This window comes from Aethina tumida, chromosome 3, assembly GCF_024364675.1.
Source record: "Aethina tumida isolate Nest 87 chromosome 3, icAetTumi1.1, whole genome shotgun sequence".
NCBI lineage: Eukaryota > Metazoa > Arthropoda > Insecta > Coleoptera > Nitidulidae > Aethina > Aethina tumida.
The window spans coordinates 4130296-4153204 of NC_065437.1; the positions used below are offsets into that span (position 1 = coordinate 4130296).

Genomic DNA, 22909 nt, shown 5'->3' on the forward strand with positions numbered 1-22909 from the left:
GCTTTTGCTAGAATCCAGATATATTTATCGAGAACCTTTATCAAAGATTAGATATGTATTTCCATGTTTTCGAGACAGCGCAGACTTAATTATTAACGATGATTTTACACGCTTCCAGTTTAAAGATAATTCAAAAAGGTTTGTCTGTTTTATTGGGGGTTATCAAGGTTTTAATCACAAATACTAATTATAATGATTTAAAATTTCCAGTATTTAATAGTTTAAATGATGTAGTTGATGTACTGCAATAAAAATTATATAAGAAATAGTATTTAAATCCTAATCAATAATTATTAATATTTTTACTTACAGTGGTGGTCAGAGAAATAGGCATTAGAGCAATCAAATTATTTTATATTTTATATGAGATACATAATTTTAAACAAAATTTTAATATTTCCTCTTCTCTGTAGTGCAATGTTTCTTTAGTATTTTTTAAAATGAATTTATTCAATAAAATAATATAAATTATATTAAGAATAAATTTTTACTTTTAATAACATTTTTAAATAGTGCCACAAAACGTAAATGTATTTGAATGTGCTATTTCTACACATCCAAATCTCTGACGTTTATAAGATGTGTAACACTAAAGCAAAAATAAATATAGAATAAATGTTGAAATATAGTTTTTATACTGACTGAGCAAAATTTGAATTAAATCCATCGAGTAATGTTTCCTGAAACTATTCTACAAAGCATGGTTATACCAAATTAAAATTAATGTCAAAAATATAATGTTTCAGTAAATTTTGGAATAAAATTATAATTAATTTTATAGAAATACAAAATTATCTAATATTTACTCTTTATTATAATATATATTTATGAACATTTAAGAAATTGAAATTACTGTTTTTTATATATTTTTAATTTATAAAATTAATGTCAAAAATACAATTTTTCAGTCAATTTTGGAATAAAATTATAATTATTTTAATAGAAATAGGTATTTCTCTATTATTTAACTTTTATTATAGTAGATATTTATGAATATTTAAGAAATTAAAATTACTATTTTTTTTTAATATTTTCTACAATTTTTAATTTGTTAAATTAATGTCAAAAATATTATTTTTTAGCCAATTTTGGAATAAAATTACAATTAATTTAATAGAAATAAATATTTCTCTATTATTTAACCTTTATTATAATAGATATTTATGAATATTTAAGAAATTAAAATTACTATTTTTTTAAAATATTCTCTACAATTTTTAATTTGTAAAATTAATGTCAAAAATATTATTTTTCAGTCAATTTTGGAATAAAATTATAATTAATTTAATAGAAACAGATATTTCTCTATTATTTAACATTTATTACAATAGATATTTATGAATATTTAAGAAATTATAATTGTTACTTTTTTAAATATTCTATACAATTTTTAATTTATAAAATTAATGTCAAATATATTATTTTCAGCCAGAAACAAAAATAGATTGTTTAATCTTTATTATAACAAAACAGTAAAAAAAAGGTACAGAATACTGAAATATATTTTTATATTGACTACACAAAATTTGAATTATATCCATTTATGAAATAATTTACGGAATTTAAATTTTGTGGTATTTCTTTGGCCATCACTGTATATATTAATACAGATAAAAATAAAATGTTAACAGAATATTAAAATAAAATTGGATTCTTAAGAAATTTGAAAATTGTGTGGTTTCTTTTATTGATTATTTACTTTTTTAATCATATTATTATTGCAATAGTGTCAGATGTATAACGTATTGTGATAAATGTTACGAAGACACAAGACACTTCTGTTTGGCCAGACGTGTCAGGTGTAAACACCATATTATAAACAATTATCTCTCCACTTAAGCCATCAATAACTCTTATCTCGTTTAATGTCGATTCTTTGGTCGTTCAGTTCATATGAATATGCGATTAGAAACACATACACACGTCACAAAACCTATATTAAAAAGAAGCGGAGCTGTGGCTCTCATTCCAGTCGTGGCTTCCAAACGAAACTGTTTCAATAATGGCTCTACCGAAAGATAATCTGTCCGCCGTTCTGTACGGCATCAACGACATCAGACTTGTAAGTTAATCAACACACAATTAAATATTTAAACAAAAAAAAAATATTTTTTTCTGTGTTGTTGCAGGAACAAAGACCGATACCTGTTCCGAAGGACAACCGTGAGTATTTTATAAATTTGTGACTGTGATAAACAAATTTTGCTCGTTCTATTTTATATTTTACTCAAGTCCGTTGATAACAACATAACAATTTCAAGGTGTTATTAAAATTGACCAGTTTTAAAGACACAAATAACGGTCGTGTTTATTTTTTGGACGCTAATTTTATACGCAAAGGATGAGATAATTAATTTATGAGATTTTATTCGCTTATTATGTTAAATAATCCGGGATTAAAATTGCTATAGCTTTTATCTGTTATGTGGTAATATTCCTAACAAATACGTAGATTATGGATATTTATAAAACATTCATTAAAATGTTCATAACTTGCTGTAATTTACAGACAATAAAAAAGTAATAGTGTTATTTTTCAGGTTTTGTGGTTAAAATTAAATTATTTATTATAAATATTTGAATTAGTTTTTGTTTTTTATTTCTCAAGCAATTTTTAATCAATTTAATCATCATTTTATACAAAAATATCTATGAAAAGATATTTTTCTCATTAAAAAAATATTTTATAAATTTATTTCTTAAACCAACACAATTATTATTAATTTCTAAAAAGTTTAACTGGAAAACAATGTGGCGAAAACATGTTTATTATGTAGAATCTATTTTTCTAATTTTTGATTATCTATAACTTATAAAAAATATAATTAATTATGTAGTCTTGTAACTTTTTTAATCAGTTCAATCATTATTAGATTTTTCTAAGATATTACCTGTGAATTGAAAAGTTATTCAATATTTTTAGTTACTCATTAAAAAGAAAATATTTTATAAATTTATTTTTTAAACCAACATAATTATTTTTAATTTTTAAAAAGTTTAACTGGAAAACAATGTGGCAGAAACACGTTTATGTCGAATTCATTTTTCTAATTTTTGATTATCAATAACGTATAAAAAATATAATAAATAAGTTTTCTCTTTATTCTTCAGAGGTCCTTTTGGCCATGGATGTAATTGGAATCTGCGGATCAGATGTTCACTACCTAGTGCACGGCCAATGTGGCCCATTCATTTTGAAGGACCCAATGGTAATTGGTAAGTTACAACAATAAATTTATTGATTAAGATTAAATAAAACTACGCCATTATATTTTTATTTTAGGTCACGAAGCAGCAGGTACTGTAGTAAAATGCGGAAAGGCCGTCAAAAACCTCAAACCGGGCGACCGAGTGGCCATCGAACCCGGCATTTGCTGCAGACAATGTAGCTTCTGCAGAGAAGGCAACTACCATCTCTGCAAGGACCTGACCTTCTGCGCAACTCCCCCGGACGACGGTAACCTCGCCAGATACTACGTGCACGACGCCGACTTTTGCTTCAAGTAACCACTCCCGGCATCTAAAATGTCAAAACACTAATCACAATTAATTGCAGACTGCCCGACAACATGGATTTGGAGGAGGGAGCCCTAATGGAACCTCTGTCGGTCGGAGTGCACGCGTGCAAGAGAGGAAACGTCAGAATCGGCTCTGTTTGCCTGGTTTTGGGCGCCGGACCAATCGGTTTGGTGACTCTCCTGTCCGCCAAAGCTATGGGCGCATCCAAAGTCATCATCACCGACATCGTACAACACAGACTGGACTTGGCCAAGAAGTTGGGCGCTGACTACACCCTTCTCATTCAGAAGGGCTGGACTGACGTCGACATCGTGGAGAAAGTTAAGGAGTTGCTCGGTGAAGAACCCACACAATCATTCGATTGCACAGGCCAAGAACAATGCGTCAGAGTTGCAGTATCTGTAAGTTTAACATAATTTTGTTACTGGACCAGGCAATAATCTCGCTTTGTAGGCCACTAAGTCTGCCGGTACGGCTGTGCTAGTCGGCATGGGCAAGACCGAAATGACCCTTCCACTTGCTGGCGCCTTAGTTAGGGAAGTCGACATCAGAGGTGTCTTCAGATACAACAACGAGTAAGTACTATTAAATTATTTATTGAGCCATTAAAGCAATATTAATTGTGTTTTAGTTATCCCACATCCATTGAAATGGTCAAGACTGGCAAAGTTAACGTGAAGCCACTCATTACACATCATTTCACTCTTGAGCAAACTGTGCAAGCTTTTGAGACTGCGAAGACTGGTGCTGGAAATCCCGTGAAGATTCTTATCCACGCCAACCCCAACTGGAAGCCATCCTAAATTTTTAATAAACGTTATGTATTCTTTTTTATAAACATTATTGGTTTGTTATGTTACTTTGTAAATTAATCGTTTTAAGGCACTTTTATACTTTGCTTACATTAAATATTTGCAATAGTATTAGTCTGTATTCTAATTTTTATTGGATTTGGCCTTTTAAGACAATAAAAGAAAATCAACTAAATCACTATATTTAATGATCAATCACATTTTTGTGTCAGATGAGATATTTAATTTTAAGTAATTTAAGAATAAAATCCTCAAACTGTTGAAGTAAAAATACTCTTATGATGAATTAATTAATGTACATAACAATAACGATATTTAGATTTAAAGGAAAATTTGTAAATTTATCTAATTTCAGTCTCTTTTGAAAGTTTACATGTGTAATCTGGGTTGCCTATCAGTACATGATTTGTCTGGTGGATTATTTGGGGATGATTTAAAAGTTTCAGTGACCAAGCTCAAAAGAAGGAAGAAGACATTTTTGGAGCAACATTCTTACGCAAACTTAACAGCTGACCAACTGTCGTCCGCCAAAGAGTTGATGAAGACCGAAATGGAGGTGCTGAAGCAAGCCATGAACCACGAGGAGTTGCCACAGAGGAGCGATTGCAGACGAGGCAACTGCTGACCAAATAAATATACTTGTTATATTTTCATTTATTATAAATTTAATTAATGTTTACAATAAATGTTTTATTTGGCACTAATTTAAAATTTCAAGTTAATAAGAAAAAAGAGATTGGTAAATAAAAAATTAAATAAAAGACATCAATTAATAGTACAGAATTATTATTTATACACTTTTTTAAAACTTCTTTAAACTGCAAAATTCCTTTTTGGTTGCTAAAGTGGACAGAGAATTGAACACCTTACTAAGTCAAATTGAGTCGTTACTTATTCTAGATGATTATGATGTTTAGTACCTACTTAAGTGTTAATTATATATGTATATAAATATTAGAATACATACATATTAGTATCAATTTTATGCATTTATAAATAAAACTGTTTATTTGGTGATAACATAAGTTTAAATGTGATTATGAATTGTTTATAAAAGGAATATTTGTAAAATTTCAAAATTACATAATAAAACATCCCATTGGACAATTTTAATTAGCTTAAGATAATACGTTATTTGCAAATTTTAATTGTTTTTGTTAGGAATATTTATTAAATAAGACAACAGCACCAGTCATTTCAATTAGAATGAAATCAGGTGACTATGTAGGTAAAAGGCAATAAATTTATGTTTAAAGAAAATTTATTATATTTAATATGATTATAATACAACACAATTTATAACTTGAGTTACAGAACTGGCAAAAATGTATGTGTGAGACAAACAAGAAGCAATGATGATCCTAAATACATTCCTGGAGATTTGGAGGAAATGGCTTGTTCATCGAAGATGAATATTAAAATATCCTATATATTTATTGAAAGCTTTTGTAAAGAAGGATAGAAACAGAGAGTGTATGCCTTTATAAAGAGCTGTGTCGCCATTCTCCTGATTAAGCCATCAGTAACTCTTATCTCTGTTATTACCGATTCTTTAGTTGTTTAGTTCATGTGAATCTGTAATTATAAACAAATATACGTCATAAAACATATTAAAAGCAGCAGTGCGGTGAACTTCATTCAGTTGTGCTCCTTGATTCAAAACAATTCAATAATGGCTCTTCCAAAAGATAATTTATCGGCTGTCATATATGGCATCAATGACCTTAGGCTTGTAAGTCAGGATGATGGACACTGAATAGAACACAAAAGTATGTTTGTCGTTTTTTCAGGAACAAAGGCCCATACCAGTTCCAAAGGACAATCGTGAGTATTAAATTAATTATTAATCAAACATTGGAAGCTAAACAATTCTTCTTCAGAGGTCCTCCTGGCCATGGATGTGATTGGGATATGCGGATCAGACGTCCATTATCTAGTACACGGTAAATGTGGCCCTTACGTTATGAAGGGCCCCATGGTCATAGGTAAGTTACCTTACAATAACCTTAATAAACTTTATTAAGACCATTCCGTTGCATCTCTTAGGTCATGAAGCCTCTGGTACTGTAGTGAAGTGCGGAAAGGCCGTAAAGAACCTCAAGCCAGGCGACAAAGTGGCCATTGAGCCCGGCATTGGCTGTAGACAATGCCGTCTTTGCAAAGAAGGCAACTACCATCTTTGCAACGACCTCACATTCTGTGCCACCCCTCCGGATGACGGAAACCTTTCTAGATACTACGTCCACGACGCCGACTTCTGCTTCAAGTAACCACTTTATTATGCCCACAATATAATTAATACTAATCCTAAATAATTCCAGACTGCCTGACAACATGGATTTGGAGGAGGGGGCCCTAATGGAACCTCTAACAGTAGGTGTGCATGCTTGCAAAAGGGGTAACGTCAAATTCGGTTCTGTTTGTCTTGTCATGGGTGCCGGACCAATAGGATTGGTAACTCTTCTTTGTGCCAAAGCTATGGGTGCGTCCAAAGTCCTTATCGCTGACATAGTACAACACAGACTGGACTTGGCCAAGAAGCTGGGTGCTGACTATACTCTTCTCATACAGAAGGGGTGGAACGACGTTGACATTGAGAAGAAAGTTAAACAATTGTTAGGGGAAGAACCTACTAGTTCGTTCGATTGCACCGGCCAAGAACAATGCGTCAGAGTTGCCATATCTGTAAGTTAACTACAATTTAATAGTTCAGTGCTATAAAGTTGGTTCCTCAGGCGACGAGAGCAGCCGGTACGGCTGTCCTAGTGGGTATGGGTAAGACGGAAATGAAGCTTCCTCTTGCTGGTGCTTTGGTCAGGGAAGTTGACATCAGGGGCGTTATCAGATATAATAACGAGTAAGTACTCATAAATTGCCAAAAGCTATTTAAAAATATTTCCATTGTTTATTTTAGTTATCCCACAGCCATAGAAATGGTCAAAACTGGCAAAGTAAACGTGAAACCACTCATTACACATCATTTCACCATTGAAGATAGTGTTAAAGCTTTCGAAACTGCTAAGACTGGTGCTGGAAATGCTGTGAAGATTCTTATCCACGCCAACCCCAACTGGAAACCATAGTTTTTAATACATATTGTATACTTTAATGTAAGGTAATCTTACAAACAATGTTATTTTTACTCAAAGGGTGTAACAGTAAAGAGCTTTTTCGGCCTTCGTTTGTATTTAGTCGCTTGCATCTCCATGAATCTATAATTGATGTGTAGGTCGCTCCCTTTCACCGGCTCGTAATGCCTCCCACAGTGCATAATTATCAGTATCACCAACACTAACATTTCAAACAGGAATATCCCGACCAACTTCCAATATGTAAGAATCCAATATTCGAGTGTATACTGGTACTTATTTACATGATCCGGAGGGTACCTCTGATCTCTGTAGTAGCAGTAGCGTCTGCTGGAATTTAATTCAACGTAATCTGGTCCAAAAAGGTCAACCTTATCGAATTTTGACATCCTATCCGCCAGATAATTATCCAACATTCCGTGGGTGTGGTAGTAGTACTGCATGTCGATGGCTTCGGATGTGAACATGGAGACCAACGCGTTGAATAACATGCTAGCTAGAGTTATGAACATCAGTACATTATTCCAAGGATTCACGTTGTAGACAATCTAAAAGGGCGCAAATTTAAACGAGTACTTTTAAAGTTCAATGAACAAACTTTGGGTATAGGTCTTTGGAAATTGTGCAGGAAGTTAAACGCGTCCAAACGCAGCCTGGATATCGTGATGTACATAGCGAATATAGCTCCGAAGAAGTTGCCAGTGGCGAAGAACACTAGGAACCCGTGAAGCACCATGTTCTGTATAAACTCCACCTGCAGGTGCCAAAGCTTGATCTGTTCCAGCTTGTATTCCCTTTCATGTTGAGGCAAAACGAAGTGGCTTCTGGTCGTCTTCTTCTTTTTACTTTTGAAGTAGTCGATGAATTTGCTGATTGCAAATAAGATGGCAACAAGATTGACGACCACCAACAAAATGTCCATGCAGGAGCTAACTGGACATTTTTCGTACATTAAATTATTGCGATACATATCGGTGTATGGTATGTTATATAATGAACCTTTGAAGAAGGCAATGTAAAAGAATATCTGGTACTGGTTCATAAAGGCGCAACTGTATCGCAAAAAGAGAAAGCTCTTGTCGTGCTCTTGCTGATACTTATGCTGTTGTAACTCAACTATTAAAGAGCATAACTTAGTTAACCATGTCCAAGCTATTCTAACAATAATGAACTGCACAATTATTGTCAAACTATCAAAGCCCACCTCGATGCCAAATCCACTTGTATTAAGTTGTTTGAGGAAGGTTAATTTCAGTTCGTTGGTCAAACTAATATTCACAAACAAGAGGAAGGTTAAAAGACAACCGACTAGTGTTATAACTGAATATGTTATGGTTAGTATGGTGAACTTCTCCAAAGTGGGGGTGTACGCTTCCATTCGGCCAGTTAGAAACGACTTTCGGCGGTTCCTTTGGTGTTTGCGATATTGGAAACGTTCGTCCAATTGGTGCTCCACATCCGTCAAATTCCAACGCTTTCGGAGCTTAGCTTCGTACCTCTTCCATTGAGTTGCCACTAGTCCCGCCCACACAGACATCACCATTGCATAAAAGTACGACTCATTTTCCATTAGCACTGTTATACTGAGGTTCATGCAGTACTCATTCACTTTACTTGTGTAACAGGTCTTCTTTTCATTAAGACAGTATCCACATAATTCATAATCGCTGTCTCGACAGTTTTGGAATATTACACTAGAGCCTGATAAGAATCTAAAATAAAACATGGTGGTGATTAATTTGGTGAACAAGTTATAAAATCATATTACCTTAATATATTATATATAACAAAGATTAAGGAAACAATGACCATTGGAAGAAGGTATTTCTGATAGAACCCAAGCCAGGCAAAATAAAAAGCTATTTCAAGTCCAAAGTACTTCTTAATCATGTCGAGGGGTTGATTCTTATAAAACATTTTAAAGGTGGCCCAATATTTCACAAGCAATGTGCGATCATTCAACAAGGAATCATAATACATCAGCTCATGTTGAATGCGACCATCGTGCAGTGGGTATGCTTTGGTGATAATTTTCTTATCTATCAGTTTGTTTATTCCCCGATCTTCGTTTCTATCGCCGAATCTGGTGTGTTTCAAGATTTCGTTAATAAAATATATTCTTCCTAAATTAGTTAAAATAGTGAGACACGGAAACACTTAATTAATTAATTGGTGTTACCGCAAATGTCTTCTCCCGCCAATGAATTCCTTTTATCCAAAGGGGTTGAAAACTTCCTTAAAAACTTCCAACGTCTGGAAACCCTTCTTTCACCTAAAATAACCATGGTGGCCCTCCAATGTGGGAACTTGACACTGATGAAATTTAAGGTCTCCTCCGGTATGTGGACTTTTACAAACACAACAGGCTCAGTGATACCATAAGACTGCTCAAATTGTAACCCGGATGTTTGCAAATTTCTTATATACAGTGTCAATATTTTGTGATTTTCATAAGCGCTGATTCTGGAAATGACCAATACATAGTAAACCTTTCGTATCCCATCCGAAAAGTAGGAATCTGAGGTGTCCTCGGTTATATCCAGTAACTCCATTTATGTATTGTTTAGGTCAAGTAATGTTGACAAGGTTTTTGATCAAACTGTCACAAGCGTTGACAACTGCAAATAAATCCAATCAAAAAATGTCATACAGTAGGGAAAACGTTTGACCAGTCTGAATTTAGAGGGAGACATTATGCATGACAGAGACAGAAGAAATCTGTCCAATAGTGGGGGACTTACTGTCTCTATTGCACATGATGTCTCAATTTGTAGTTTTTTGTAGTAAAATAAAATTTATGTGCAATTTCGGCTTTATCAGGCTTAAATAATGCCAAATAAGAACTTGATTCAACCAGATTTTGTAATTAGTCACTCCATGTGTGAGATTTTTAAAAAAGATACCAAATATCTAAAAAACAATTGATGATGATTGATTGATAAATCAGTTAGTTATAAACCTGTATATTTTGTTTTCTTATAAAAATGATGATAATAATTGTCAAGCAGACATCAGTAAATATTAACATAGGTAGGTAAAGTAAATAAAATTAATTATTAATTATATATTTGTATACTGTGAGTAAATATCTTTCCCTCAACAAAATTAATAATTATTAATAGAATTATTCAACATCACATTCAATTGCCTCTGGAGTGGCGTTAAATAAATTGTTTGTGCACTTCCTGCAGTACGTCCTGGAAAAGTTGCTTCACAAGCTTACTGTCAATGACAAGCCCAGCTTTCACTCCTTCTTTAATTTTATCCATAATGTCTCCTAAGGCCGACATCAAATCGTTAAAGAATTGTGCAAAAGCTGCGTAATGTTCGATCAGCTGCTTTTGTTGTTCATCCGTCTTTCCAATCATCTGAGTCTTTGCATTTTGCGTTTTCTGTCTTAGTAGTTTTTCAATCTCATCAAATATAGCATCGACCTGTTTAATGTTAGTTTCAGTAATTTTCTTGGGTGTCTTCCCCGACCACAACTTCAGAGAACTCATTTTTTTTTCTAAAGTATCATAGATATCTTGATCTACACCAATTTTACCTTCTTTCTTCTTCATTATATTTTGTATGTTGTCCCTCAATTGCTGGATAATGATTTTATTGTGTTCTTTAAGTGAATCTAATGTAACTGGTGAGGGACCACTAGATGAACTTGGTGTACTAACTTGATGTGGGTTCATGTCGACGAACTTTAAGGGTTTACGACAGCAGAAAAACTGAGATGTTATCAGCGTCTGTCGACAAACTTAAACGTTACTGCTGGGTGAACCCCCTAGCTTCAGATAACATCTCAATTCTGCTTACTATACGTATACAATGTATATTTTTAGATTATGTTGCTTTTTAGATTACTCTTATTTGTGTGTAACAAAAAATACAAACATCAAAGTAATCGCATAACTAAACATTAATAATAATGAAGTTTAGAGATAAGATCTTGCTTCAACCAGATTTTTTAAGCAGACTCATTATATTTAATTTTTTTTTTAATTAAATATCTCAATTTTGCTATTAAATCAGTTAGATGAATCACCTCTGTATATGCTGCTATTTAAAATTGGTGTATAGTAAATTAATAATAAAAATGGGTAAATGAATTTGTTCATTTACAAAAATGATAATAGTTCACAGGCACACATACATTCTGTGTTGCCTACCTATAGGAGTAAAATAAATTAATTTGAGTTAGTGAAATAACTAAAATTAATTGAAATCACCATCAATAAATTAAATACTTGTATACTGTGTTCAAATATCTTTCCCACAAAAGAATAAACATTTATCTCTGATTCATTGTTACTGTTATCTGTGGTTATTTCTATCTTGTTGACTCAATTTATCAGTTACTCTTAGTTGACTTGCACTAGGTGGAGAAAAAGACAAAATGCAAATTAATATTTTATTATGTTATATTTCTACAACTTCATTGTTTGAAAGCTGCTGGAGGAGCTTCCAGTGCTGCTGGGAGGAGTTACCGATGCCTCTGGGAGAGCGTTCTGTGCCTCTGGGGAACCTTGTAGTGCCTCCGGGGGAGTGTTTAGGTTCAAAATTCTTTGCACCTCGTCCAGGATCTCTTGGAAAAATTGTTTCAAAAGCTTACTGTCAATAACGAGCCCAGCCTTAATTCCTTCAGCAACATTCGCCATCATTTCTCCAAAGACAGACATCAAATCGTTAAAGAACTCCGCAAACATGCGGTACAGTTCCAAGATCTGCTTTTGTTCTTCATCCGACTTTCCAACCATTTGCTCCTTAGCATTGTCCTTTTCCTGTTGAAGCAGCTTTGCCATCTCGTCAAATATACCATCTACTTGCTTAAGGTTCTTTTCGGTGATTTTCTCAGGCGATTCGTTCGACCAAAACTTCAGAGACTTACAATTTTTTATTAAGAACTTATACGTAGATTTAATATAACCATTTTTTACTTCTTGCGTCTTCATTACATTTTCTGTTTTGGCCCTCAATCGCAGGACAATGGTTTTATGGTGTTCTTTAATTGAATCCAATGTAACCGTTGAGGAACCACTCGATGCACCTGACATATTAACTTGTTGTGTGCTCATTTTGACCAACTTTACTCGTTAACGACCGTAGGAATACTGAGCTGTGTATACGATCTGGCGACGAATGTAAAACTTAGTCGCTGGGTAAATCCCCTGGTTCTAGATATTGTGAAAACACACAAAAGCGTCGTCACTCTGCTAAGTATATTTATGCAATGTTTATTCTAAAATTATTTCGTAAATGGGGGATGTACCGAAATTCATTGGGACTCAGTGTGTGACTCAGAAAAATGCTTCAAGATTTAAAATAAGTAACAGTGAAATAATTCCAATGAAATCAATGGCCGAAGGCCGATCACGGGCTAAATAGATTCTGATTTGGTTTGGCAGGACAGCAGGAAGTCAAGGAGGTAACCTTTAGCCTGCCAATAATTCCAATAAATGCACCGCCATCGACTCAAACCAAACTTGAAACATAAACAAACCGTCCGTCCAACTGTTTTGTTTCAAGTTAACATGATCTTGTTGTTGCCAGTTTGCGTAACAGCCACACGGATGGCAAATGCGACTGTTTAACCGCTGAAAATATTCCGACTATTCCGTGTGTTTCGAACGTCGTGGGGATTTACGGCCGGTGCACGTGAGAGCGTTGGGATTCCTATACCTGCCGTTCCTCATGGGATCCTGGTATTGGGCGGGCCAAGCGGACTGCATACATTCCGTTTGCCGCATTCTTATCGTTGTTCGGGTGGTTGTTGGACGCTACGCTCAGGTGGCGCTGGTCTAGTACTGCGAGCTTCGTCAATATCATTCAAACAACACTTTAATAAACTGTGGGAGCCTACATAAACTCATAGTTGTGGGTGTAAGTCACTTTCTGTGGATGACTGAACATCTTTATTGTAACCTCAAATAAAAATCAATAAATAATTTCTTAGTGAATGCATATTAATGTATATTATTAATGAGTACCAATTCTATTTTAAATACCATAATATGGCTTTATATTTCAAATACTACACGTTTTTATCACGAGGTAGCGTGGCCGAGCGGTCTAAGGCGCTGGTTTAAGGCACCAGTCTCTTCGGAGGCGTGGGTTCGAATCCCACCGCTGCCATATTTTTTTAAACTGAAATAAATATTTATGATTGAATATTGATTTTGTTTTATTTACATAATTAACATAAACGGAAAACTCTAGCTGTGGATGGTACTATATTGAATTTTAATATACAATTGTGGCCAGAGAAAATATACAAAATTTAAAATCAAGACTTTTGTAAGATATTTTGTAAAAGGATTTGATTCAAATTTTGTTCAGTCGGAGCAAAAGATATATTTCAATATCCTATATCCTTTTATGCTTCATATTCAATCAACTTTTCTTGTCTTCCAGACGAATAAAAAATTAATTAAGTCATACAACATCTAGTAGAACAATCAGATTGACTGAACAAAACTTACAAGGATATATTTGAGTAAAGAAGCCATGGGTATCAAAAAAGAATATTCGAACAAGACTAAAGATTCACACAAAAATGTAATAATTAAAATTTTTGGTGGTGGCTACTTTGAAATGATGAATTCATGAACAAGATCAGTAAAAATACCTTCATCGTCCTCCTAATAAAAGTCTGTATCCCAGATACAGTACAAAAACTTTGAAACAAGGTGGAGGAATGTTTTGGGTTGAAGTTACTTTCCTTGAGATGGAATATAACCATTACAAAAATTTATTAGTAAATGGACAGAACAAGATCAGTAAAAATACTTTCATCGCCCTCCTAATAAAAGTCTGTATCCCAGATACTCTATAAAAACTTTGAAACAAGGTGGAGGAAACGTTTTGAGTTGGGGTTACTTTCCTTGGCATGGATTATGACCATTACAAAAATTTATTAGTAAATGGACAGAACAAGATCAGTAAAAATACCTTCATCGTCCTCCTAATAAAAGTCTTTATCCCAGATACACTAGAAAAACTTTGAAACAAGGTGGAGGAAAAAATTTGGTTTGGGGTTCCTTTGTCTCTCCTTAAAGTTTGTTTTGGAATAGTCAAGGAATCTCCACTAATACATATCAGAAAGACATAATACTCGATATTTCTGGAACCTTTTGATTACAGACCCATATTCATTAAGAGTTTTAGTCATAATTTAGGCCACACTGTATCCTTTTCTACTTTATTTTGTAACAGTCAAAAAATGTACACTAATGCTTCAGAATGAAATAATTCTTGATGTTTCTAAAAACGTCTGTTTACAGACACATGTTCATTAAGAGTGTTTGTCATATTCATTAAGACTTTTTGATCATATTTTAGGCTATACTAGACCCTCTTAAAGTTTGTTCTAACAAACTGATGCTTCATGGAGAAATAATTCTGGGTATGCCTCAAAACTGTTTATTAAAACTTTTAGTCATAATTTTGGTTAAATTATATCGTCTCAAAGTTTAACAATTAACACCCTGTATATGTCTCAAATTTTTGATATATTTGAGATAGAATATTATAAACTACTGTTTATTTAGTGAAAGATAAAGGAAAAAATTAAACAAATAATTAATATACAATAATATTAATAATTACAGTAATTCTGTTTGAATATAAAAAAGCATTATTAATTTTTATGTGTTTTAATTGACTAAAACAAACAATTACGTTATAATAATGCGAGTTTGTTAGCGTATCTAATTATAAATGTGCATAATAATCCATTAATAACAGAACAGCGCTTACAAATCGACAACATTTTCATTGATAAGCTACATAATTCCATAATGACATTGTTTATACTATTACCCGATTTAAAAAAGAGCGGCATTCGAATTGAAAACATTGATTTTTCGTCGGCGACCAATCGCGTGACGAGACGCGCCGTCCGCGACGAAAAGTAAACCCGCGCGACCCGGCAACGCGACGCGATTGGCCGACGGCACCGGTTGTGACGTAGCCGGCGTAGTCGAACAACGATCGGCGACTGGATCGTCCTCTTCTCTTCCTGTTCTCGAGTGAGGTGGACGTATTGTGACATTACGTTTAGTTTTAGTAATAATTTAACTTATTATACATAAATAAACAAAACGAACAATCCGTCATGGCCGAAACGCAGTTGATGGAAAACGGCGAGGACTTTTCGAAAGACGTGTCGGCGGAATTTCAAAATAACGAAGTGATTAACGGACAGAACGGGGCGGGCGACGCGCCGCCCGACAGCGGCAGCGCCGACACCCCCGGACGCGACGACGATAGGTAAGTACGCCCCTAATTTCACTCCTAGAACCATCTGAGACCTAAACCTAAATTGTGTTGCAATTTTCTGAGCTTGTCCCGGACTGATGTGTCAGATTTTTTGATGTTTAGTAGAAGCCGTCACTCAATTAAGTCTCTTAATTGCGCATCTATCGTTATCTGGGATCATCTCTAGTACGAAGTAACTTTGTTTTGACTTTTCCACTTAATTTGTTTATTTAGCCTGGAACCAATACCGATTACCATGTATTTTTTTGTTATCATTTATATTAAAGTTATAATTTGGCTGTTTAGTTTGAGCTCTTAAGGTGTCTCTGTAAATGCGGAGCAAAATGGCGGATCACGAAACTAATTGGCGCGCAATTTGAATTTGTCCAGTTGTGGTTGGTAATTTTTGCACTTTGTTGTTTTTTCTTGTTTTCAGCCTCTCAGATATACATTTATTAAGTAAATCGGTAAAAAACCAAAAAAACACAAGTTCTTTTCAGTGGATAATAGTTTTTTTAAAGTAAATTAGATTTGCTTTTAATGAACAAAATTGAAAAATTTTCGGGAGACCGGTGTAGGATGCCAAGGTTTATGAAGTGAAGCATATCCATTTAAACAAACTTCCTTTTCTCCAGGTGGCTTCGTCCGCTAAGAGGAAGATGGAATGGGAGGTGGACATGCAGCCCTGGGACCCATGGTATTTATCCCTTGGGCACTTCTTCTGCCAAACACTTAGTAAACCAACGATACAGTTAATTCTTGGACACACTTGTCCCTTAACGTTCACTTAATACTTGATCATGAAGTTTTTGATTCATTTTATTATTATTATTGATTATTATATATATTTTTTTTGTTTAGATAATTTTTGCTCTTAGATTTTATATTATTAAACCTTTTCTGCCGTAAATTTAACTTTCAGATTCAGACTTTAGAGATTGCAGATCCATTTGATTGACTAGGAATAAATATTTTGCTGTTTTTTTGTCTATAGTAAATCTTGCCATAAATTTAATCTAATAAGCATTATCGTAAAGTCAAAGTAATGCTTAGGAGCTAATTCATAACTTTCAGTCATTTTAACAAGTGTCCTTTTTATTTACAGAAAGTTGTTTGTTGGTGGTTTAAGTTGGGAAACTACAGATAGTAAGTACCACTTTTGCTATTATTAATTATTAATTTACTTTAATAAGTAGTTTAAATGATGATTTTAAAAGTCAGTTCTGCTACTGAGTAACTTTGACGACAAATCCTTTCCTGATCAACCGTAGCATTAACTAGATGTTGCTTTAGCCCAGTCGTAGGACAGTGCCTAATGATTTCGGTGTGTTTTGCAGAGGAATTACGAGAACATTTTAGTCAATATGGTGAAATCGAAAGTATAAATGTAAAGACTGATCCGAACACTGGTAGATCCAGAGGATTTGCCTTCATTGTCTTCAACAACGCCGAAGCCATCGACAAAGTTGTCGCCGCCGGCGAGCACAGCATCAACAACAAGAAAGTCGATCCGAAAAAGGCGAAAGCCAGGCACGGTAAAATATTCGTCGGTGGACTGACGGCCGATTTGACAGACGAAGACATCAAAGATTACTTTGGAAAACATGGAACCGTAAGTGATCAAGTCAAACTTCAACGTCAGGACTTGTTATTATTAATGTTATCGTTTTGTTTGGACAGATCATTGAAGTCGAAATGCCATTTGACAAAACAAAGAACCAGAGGAAGGGATTCTGTTTTATTACCTTTGAATCTGAACAAGTTGTGAACGAACTTCTCAAGAAACCAAAGCAGACAATTAAAGATAAAGAGGTGAGTTTATTTTTTTAGTATAAACACCCTAATTTCAGTCATTTTTGAATTTCATTTTGTCCCAAAAATATAATATTATGACAACATTTCGTTAATAATAGATCAATTGAAGCTTTTAAGTTGTTTTTAAAATTATTTTGGAGTATTTAAATTGATTATTTATATTACTTATTTATTATACCTCTTTTATTTAATTTAAAATTGTTTGGACATACTTCTATTCATTTATATTGTTAGTATTTAAATTTTCCTGCAATAATTAACAATGCAGATTTAATTTTATCAATTTTTTGTTGTGTTTGATGATGTTTTTTTGAGAATTGATAAATATTATCAAATAGTTTTAAAATTTTTAATAAACAAATTGATTACTGATTTAAAAATGGATAATTAAAGTGACTAATAATTAATTATTTATTCTAATATTTGACAATTTTGATATGCAATTATTATTTAATAATTGTACATCCAAACTAAATATTTCAAATACTTTACGTATAATAATGTTTAAATGTTTCTGTAATATGAAATATTTACAGATGTTTCTGTGTTTTAGATAATTTTTAAGTTTGAAAATTTTGATTTTCTATTAGATATGAACGAAAATTATTTTTCCCCATTTTATTTGAATTCGTAAATAAAATTAAATATTCTTGTGAAAAAAATAAGAGAAAAGCTTAGGAATATTGCAAAAAAATGGATTTTTAAATTTATTAATTAATAATTTATAACATATTCAATAATTTTTGGATTTTTTTATTGTTTTTGATGAAAGAAATTATAAATAATTTTATATTGACAGATAGTTATTAAGATTTTTTAATAAAAAATTACTAGTTAGAAAAAAGTATATTTAAATTTATTAATAATGAATAATTTATTCAGAATCTTCTACAATTTAGAAATACAATTTTGTATTTAATAAAAAATGAAAGACAATTGTTTTTCCAATTAATTTTTATTGAAACTCGGATATTCTTGTAAAAAAAATAAGGAAAGCTTAAAAATTTTGTAGAAAATAGATTATTAAAATGATTGTTAAGTAATTATTACGATTTTTTAATAAAAAATTATTGGTTAAAAAAAATAATTAAAGTTATTAATAATGAGTAATTTATAAGAATTTAATATGAAAGCAAATTATTTTTCCAATTAATGTTTATTGAAACTCAGATATTCTTGTAAAATAAATAAGGCTCAAGAATTTTATTGAAAATATATTATTATTAAAATGATTAATGAATAATTTATAATATATTCCATCAATTTTGGATTTTTTTTATTGTTTTTGTCCAAAAAAATTATAAATATTGTGATATTCTCAGATAATTTTAAGATTTTTAATAAAAGAAATTTGTAGAAAATGGATTATTAACATGATTATTGAATAATTTATAACATATTCGATCATTTTTGAATTTTATTTGTTGTTTTTGATCAAAGAAATTATAAATATTCTGATATTATCTTATAATTTTAAGATTTTTAATAACAAAATTTATTACTGGTCAAAAAACTGATAATTAAAGTTATTAATAGTGAATAATTTATTAAGAATATTCGATAATTTTGAAATATAATTATGTATTTAATAATTATCTATCAAAATAAGGTATTAAGAATATTTTATATATAATTAAATGTTTCCATGTTCTGACATAATTAAATCTGTATTTTATAATATTTTTTATTTCTTATGGGGCTTTCTATTAGAAATAGAAAATTATTATTTTTCCCTTTAATTTTAATTGAAACTTGTATATAAAAGTAGATATTTTAGTTAAAAAATATAGGGAAAGCAATAATTTTGTAGAAAATGGATTATTAAAAATGATTAATGAATAAATTATAACATTTTTGAATTTTTTATTGTTTTTGATAAAAGAAATTATAAATATTTTGATATTATCAAGATAGTTTTAAGGTTTTTAATTAAATAAATTATTACTGGACAAAAGAAAGATAATTAAAGGTGTTTAATAATGAATTATTTATCCAAAAGTAATTCAGAACTTTGACTAGAAATGAATCAATTCATTTTATACGTCGTTCTAAATTATTAATATTTAAAAAATGGTTGAAAATATTTAAGAATTTTAATGAACATTGTGAATATTAATCAATATACTTCAATTATTTAATTCAAAATGTTTTAAAATAACTAATGCTGAAGCAAAACCTTGATTTAATCTTGTTCATCAAGAACATCGTAATTGGCTTATTACATGAAACATTTTTGTGGGATAAAATGTGTCAAATTCGTTTAAAAGTTAGCATGATGATTGATTTGTCAGTTCTGCTTCTGAAGGCACAGAGAAGACACTTTTACCACACTCCTGAAGTTTCTCCCAGTCACAAAACTTTTAAGTCACCACTTATGGACGGTTTTTAATGTTTTTTTTAATTAATTTTCCAGGTTGACGTAAAAAAAGCGACCCCCAAGCCGGACCAGATGGGCGGCATGGGCCGCGGCGGCCGCATGATGGGTCGCGGCGGCGCCCGCGGCCGCGGCAGGGGCGGCTACGGCGGCCAGAACTGGAACCAGGGCTACGGCGCGTACGGCGGCTACGGCCAGGGCTACGGTAGCGGCTACGACGGCTACGGCGGCGGTTACGACTACTACGGCGGCGGTTATGGCGGTTACGGCGGATACGATTACTCGAACTACGGCAACTATGGTAAATACTCGAACAAGCATTAAGATAACACCATTATTCACGTTGCGCCGTTCTTTTTTTACCAAGTTGTGTGTTTGGTATTTCTTTTTTTTTATTATTATTATTAATTTTCCTTTTTTTATTATTTATGTTCAGTGGACGTGTGCCCCCGTGCCTGGGGGGCGTCTTACTTTATGATGTATAGTTTACAACACTGTTTTTATTACAATAGAGTTATGACGGCGAGAGGACGCTGTGATATTCACAGTGCTGGTTGCCTAAGCCATAATCACATTGATAACATATTTATAGTCGACACATGTTTTGTTCCTATATATATATATATATTTATATAAATAAATGCATGTTGACCTAATATACATATTATAGATATATGCGTATATCATGGAGATACATTGTGAAATATATAAAGCTTGAATAAAGCATTTGTTAAGTCATTTCATAATGTGTTTTCCAATTTATTTTTCAACACCTTATTGTTTGTACCCTTGCACGATTATTTAAAATGCACGTTAATCCAACCGGAGAATACTTATGAGCAATTTATAGTGCTTAACACCCTTTTCATTCAATAAACGCTTTCATAAATTAAAAAGTTCTTGTTGTACTCATTTATATTTAAGGGGTGCCACCGAGCTGGCACATTTCGTTATTATTAAAGCCAAATGTACCAGTTGCTGTGTGCACACTTCGATTATTATTATTATTACAATTAGATATGCAAGAGTATTGTCTTGTTTAGTTTCTTTTGTATTGCTAAGATTATTGATGTTTTTATTGCCATAATGCAGACGGATATGGTTACAATGAAGGAGGATATGGTGGTGGACGCAATAATGCTCGCGGAAAAGGTACTTGATGTTTCCACCTTTTTTTTTATTTATTTTGTCCCTTTTTAAACACTAGTTAACCGACTACAAGACCGGCTTACCAGTTTCTCTTGATGATGCTTACGCTTTTGATTGATTGATTGATTGGTTGCATTGTTTAGACGTATCTGTACACCAATGTTTTATTGTTATGTACATATGTAATCTCTTATTTTAGGTTTATAGGTTTGCTACGAGAGTTCAAATGGTTGTTGTAATCTAAATATCCTTTGAATATCACTCAAACTCAACTCACTTTGTTAATTAACTTGACTAAAATCATCCAGATAAACTAGTAAACTGTTAAATTGTAGTTTTGGTTGTTGTTTTATCCTCTCGTAACTTTAGTGCCTCTATCGACATGTTTTTTTCTTGTGACTAGTCCAATTTTTATGTGTTCTGAATCGTGACCTGCGTTTGACACAGCAGAAATGCGCCGCGTTTTCGTTTTTATATTGAGTGTAGAACGAAAGGATGTTTAGTTGGTTGCAGCTAAATAACACACACAAAAAAAATATGCACGATCAGTGATGAAAAATGTCTGACGTACGCACAAGACTAAAAAAAAAATGAAAAGCAAAAAAAAATGAAGAATGGGTCAGACAATGTAGTGCCAAAATGACAACGCAGGTGGCGAGCGATAATTAGGGTTTTATTATAGTGAGTAGGATTGCTATAATATTAAAATTTTTATACTGCTTTTCCTTTTCAGGTGGATCCGGCGGTTACCAAGGGGGTAAACAGAGGGGAGGTGGCGGCGGCGGCAACGCCAATCGCAACAACAGGCATCAACCCTATTAATTTAGTTTGTGATTTATTGTTCTGGTGAGTGATAATAATTTATTAGTTGGCGTTTTCAAGTGATGTATAACTGGTTTTTGGTCTTTGCTTTCAGATGTTTCTATCTCATCATTATTGAAAGGATTTTTTCCAGTCATTCCATAAATTCATCATGCCGGCATTATTTGGAAAATATCACTAACACACGTACAAAAGTTTTTATGTGAAACATAAAGAGTTCTTTTTATTTTTTGATATTAAAGAATTTGTAGAGTAATTAAATAGAATCGCTTGTCTTCCTTGGACAGGAAACAAGGGTAGCAATTTATATACCTTTCTGTATTATGTTTTTATGATTTTATTTTATTTAAAAAAAAGAATAGTTTAATGTAATCGTAGTTCTAAGTTTATGTATTTTGTATGAGTGATGGAGGCTTTGTGTACTTCCAATGAATGACAAAACTTTAATAAAATGAAGACTTTGTGTATATAGACTTATTTCTTTCCTTTACTGATTAAAATAAACCCAAAAAATTGCCTTATAACAAGAAAGCGCAGTAGACCATTGTCCATTTATCGAAAGGTGGTTTTTATGAATAAAATTATAAAATGACATTTGAAATGTGTTTTATGCCATTGCTAAACTTGTGGATTTATGTCAACAGGTAAATCTGACGATTCCGAAGCAGCGGGATCAAGTCGTAGAAGAAACTATCAAGAGTCGTAAGAGAAGTACCACAGTGTGGTATTATTTACGGCTATTTTACTAAATAGTCACAAAGTATATAATGATTATAAAATGTTTTATTTATGAACATATTTTATAAACTTTATATAGGAATTTATGAAACTATTTTTATTTGAATTATATACTTATATTGTTAGGAAGAGATGTGTTTCTTTATTTTTTAATGTTTATTAAGAAATAAGTACATGTTATTTTCATATAAATTTTGTGATGAATTTTATAAACAATATATACCAATAAGTATTAATGCTTTTATTTTTTAACCCCCCCTGAAAAAGTACAATTTTTTACCTTAAAAAATATTGAATTGTTATATAAGAAAAATTAACCGGAAATTATTAAAAATAAAATA

The 22909-nt window shown here is 32.3% G+C and overlaps 4 protein-coding genes and 2 non-coding genes across 9 annotated transcripts; 5 read left to right on the forward strand and 1 right to left on the reverse strand.

Moving 5' to 3' along the window:
• The first annotated feature begins 1842 nt into the window (after positions 1 to 1842).
• On the forward strand, positions 1843 to 4442 carry LOC109605531 (sorbitol dehydrogenase-like). The gene is made up of 7 exons (XM_020022122.2): positions 1843 to 2062; positions 2130 to 2163; positions 3112 to 3216; positions 3284 to 3503; positions 3557 to 3920; positions 3973 to 4094; positions 4151 to 4442. Exons 1-7 carry the CDS (start codon positions 2003 to 2005, stop codon positions 4320 to 4322), a joined length of 1077 nt encoding a protein of 358 aa, XP_019877681.2. The 5' UTR covers positions 1843 to 2002; the 3' UTR covers positions 4323 to 4442.
• Positions 4443 to 5697: 1255 nt separating this feature from the next.
• On the forward strand, positions 5698 to 7518 carry LOC109605532 (sorbitol dehydrogenase-like). The gene is made up of 7 exons (XM_020022123.2): positions 5698 to 6063; positions 6122 to 6155; positions 6212 to 6316; positions 6378 to 6597; positions 6653 to 7016; positions 7067 to 7188; positions 7246 to 7518. Exons 1-7 carry the CDS (start codon positions 6004 to 6006, stop codon positions 7412 to 7414), a joined length of 1074 nt encoding a protein of 357 aa, XP_019877682.2. The 5' UTR covers positions 5698 to 6003; the 3' UTR covers positions 7415 to 7518.
• On the reverse strand, positions 7471 to 9998 carry LOC109605528 (anoctamin-3). Its single transcript, XM_049965723.1, has 4 exons — positions 9600 to 9998; positions 9189 to 9543; positions 8019 to 9132; positions 7471 to 7968 (listed from the first exon to the last, which is right to left on the reverse strand). Exons 1-4 carry the CDS (start codon positions 9970 to 9972, stop codon positions 7471 to 7473), a joined length of 2340 nt encoding a protein of 779 aa, XP_049821680.1. The 5' UTR covers positions 9973 to 9998.
• A 3466-nt stretch (positions 9999 to 13464) lies between these two features.
• Trnal-aag (transfer RNA leucine (anticodon AAG)) lies at positions 13465 to 13546 on the forward strand. Its single transcript has one exon. It is a non-coding gene; the product is annotated as a tRNA-Leu (tRNA).
• Positions 13547 to 15421: 1875 nt separating this feature from the next.
• On the forward strand, positions 15422 to 22804 carry LOC109603871 (RNA-binding protein squid). 4 transcript variants are annotated; one of them, XM_049964150.1, is made up of 8 exons: positions 15423 to 15682; positions 16776 to 16816; positions 17008 to 17282; positions 17351 to 17482; positions 19899 to 20160; positions 20952 to 21011; positions 21742 to 21854; positions 21925 to 22303. In XM_049964150.1, the coding sequence occupies exons 1-7, from the start codon at positions 15528 to 15530 to the stop codon at positions 21828 to 21830; spliced, it is 1014 nt and encodes a 337-aa protein (XP_049820107.1). In that variant the 5' UTR covers positions 15423 to 15527; the 3' UTR covers positions 21831 to 21854; positions 21925 to 22303. The 4 variants fall into 4 exon arrangements, with proteins under 4 accessions (XP_049820108.1, XP_049820107.1, XP_049820109.1 ...); XM_049964151.1 differs by lacking the exons at positions 21742 to 21854; positions 21925 to 22303 and adding an exon at positions 22475 to 22804 and having other exon boundaries at positions 15422 to 15682; XM_020020380.2 differs by lacking the exon at positions 20952 to 21011 and having other exon boundaries at positions 15424 to 15682.
• LOC126265183 (small nucleolar RNA snR61/Z1/Z11) lies at positions 19753 to 19825 on the forward strand. The gene has a single exon (XR_007547725.1). It is a non-coding gene; the product is annotated as a small nucleolar RNA snR61/Z1/Z11 (small nucleolar RNA).
• Positions 22805 to 22909: the final 105 nt, after the last annotated feature.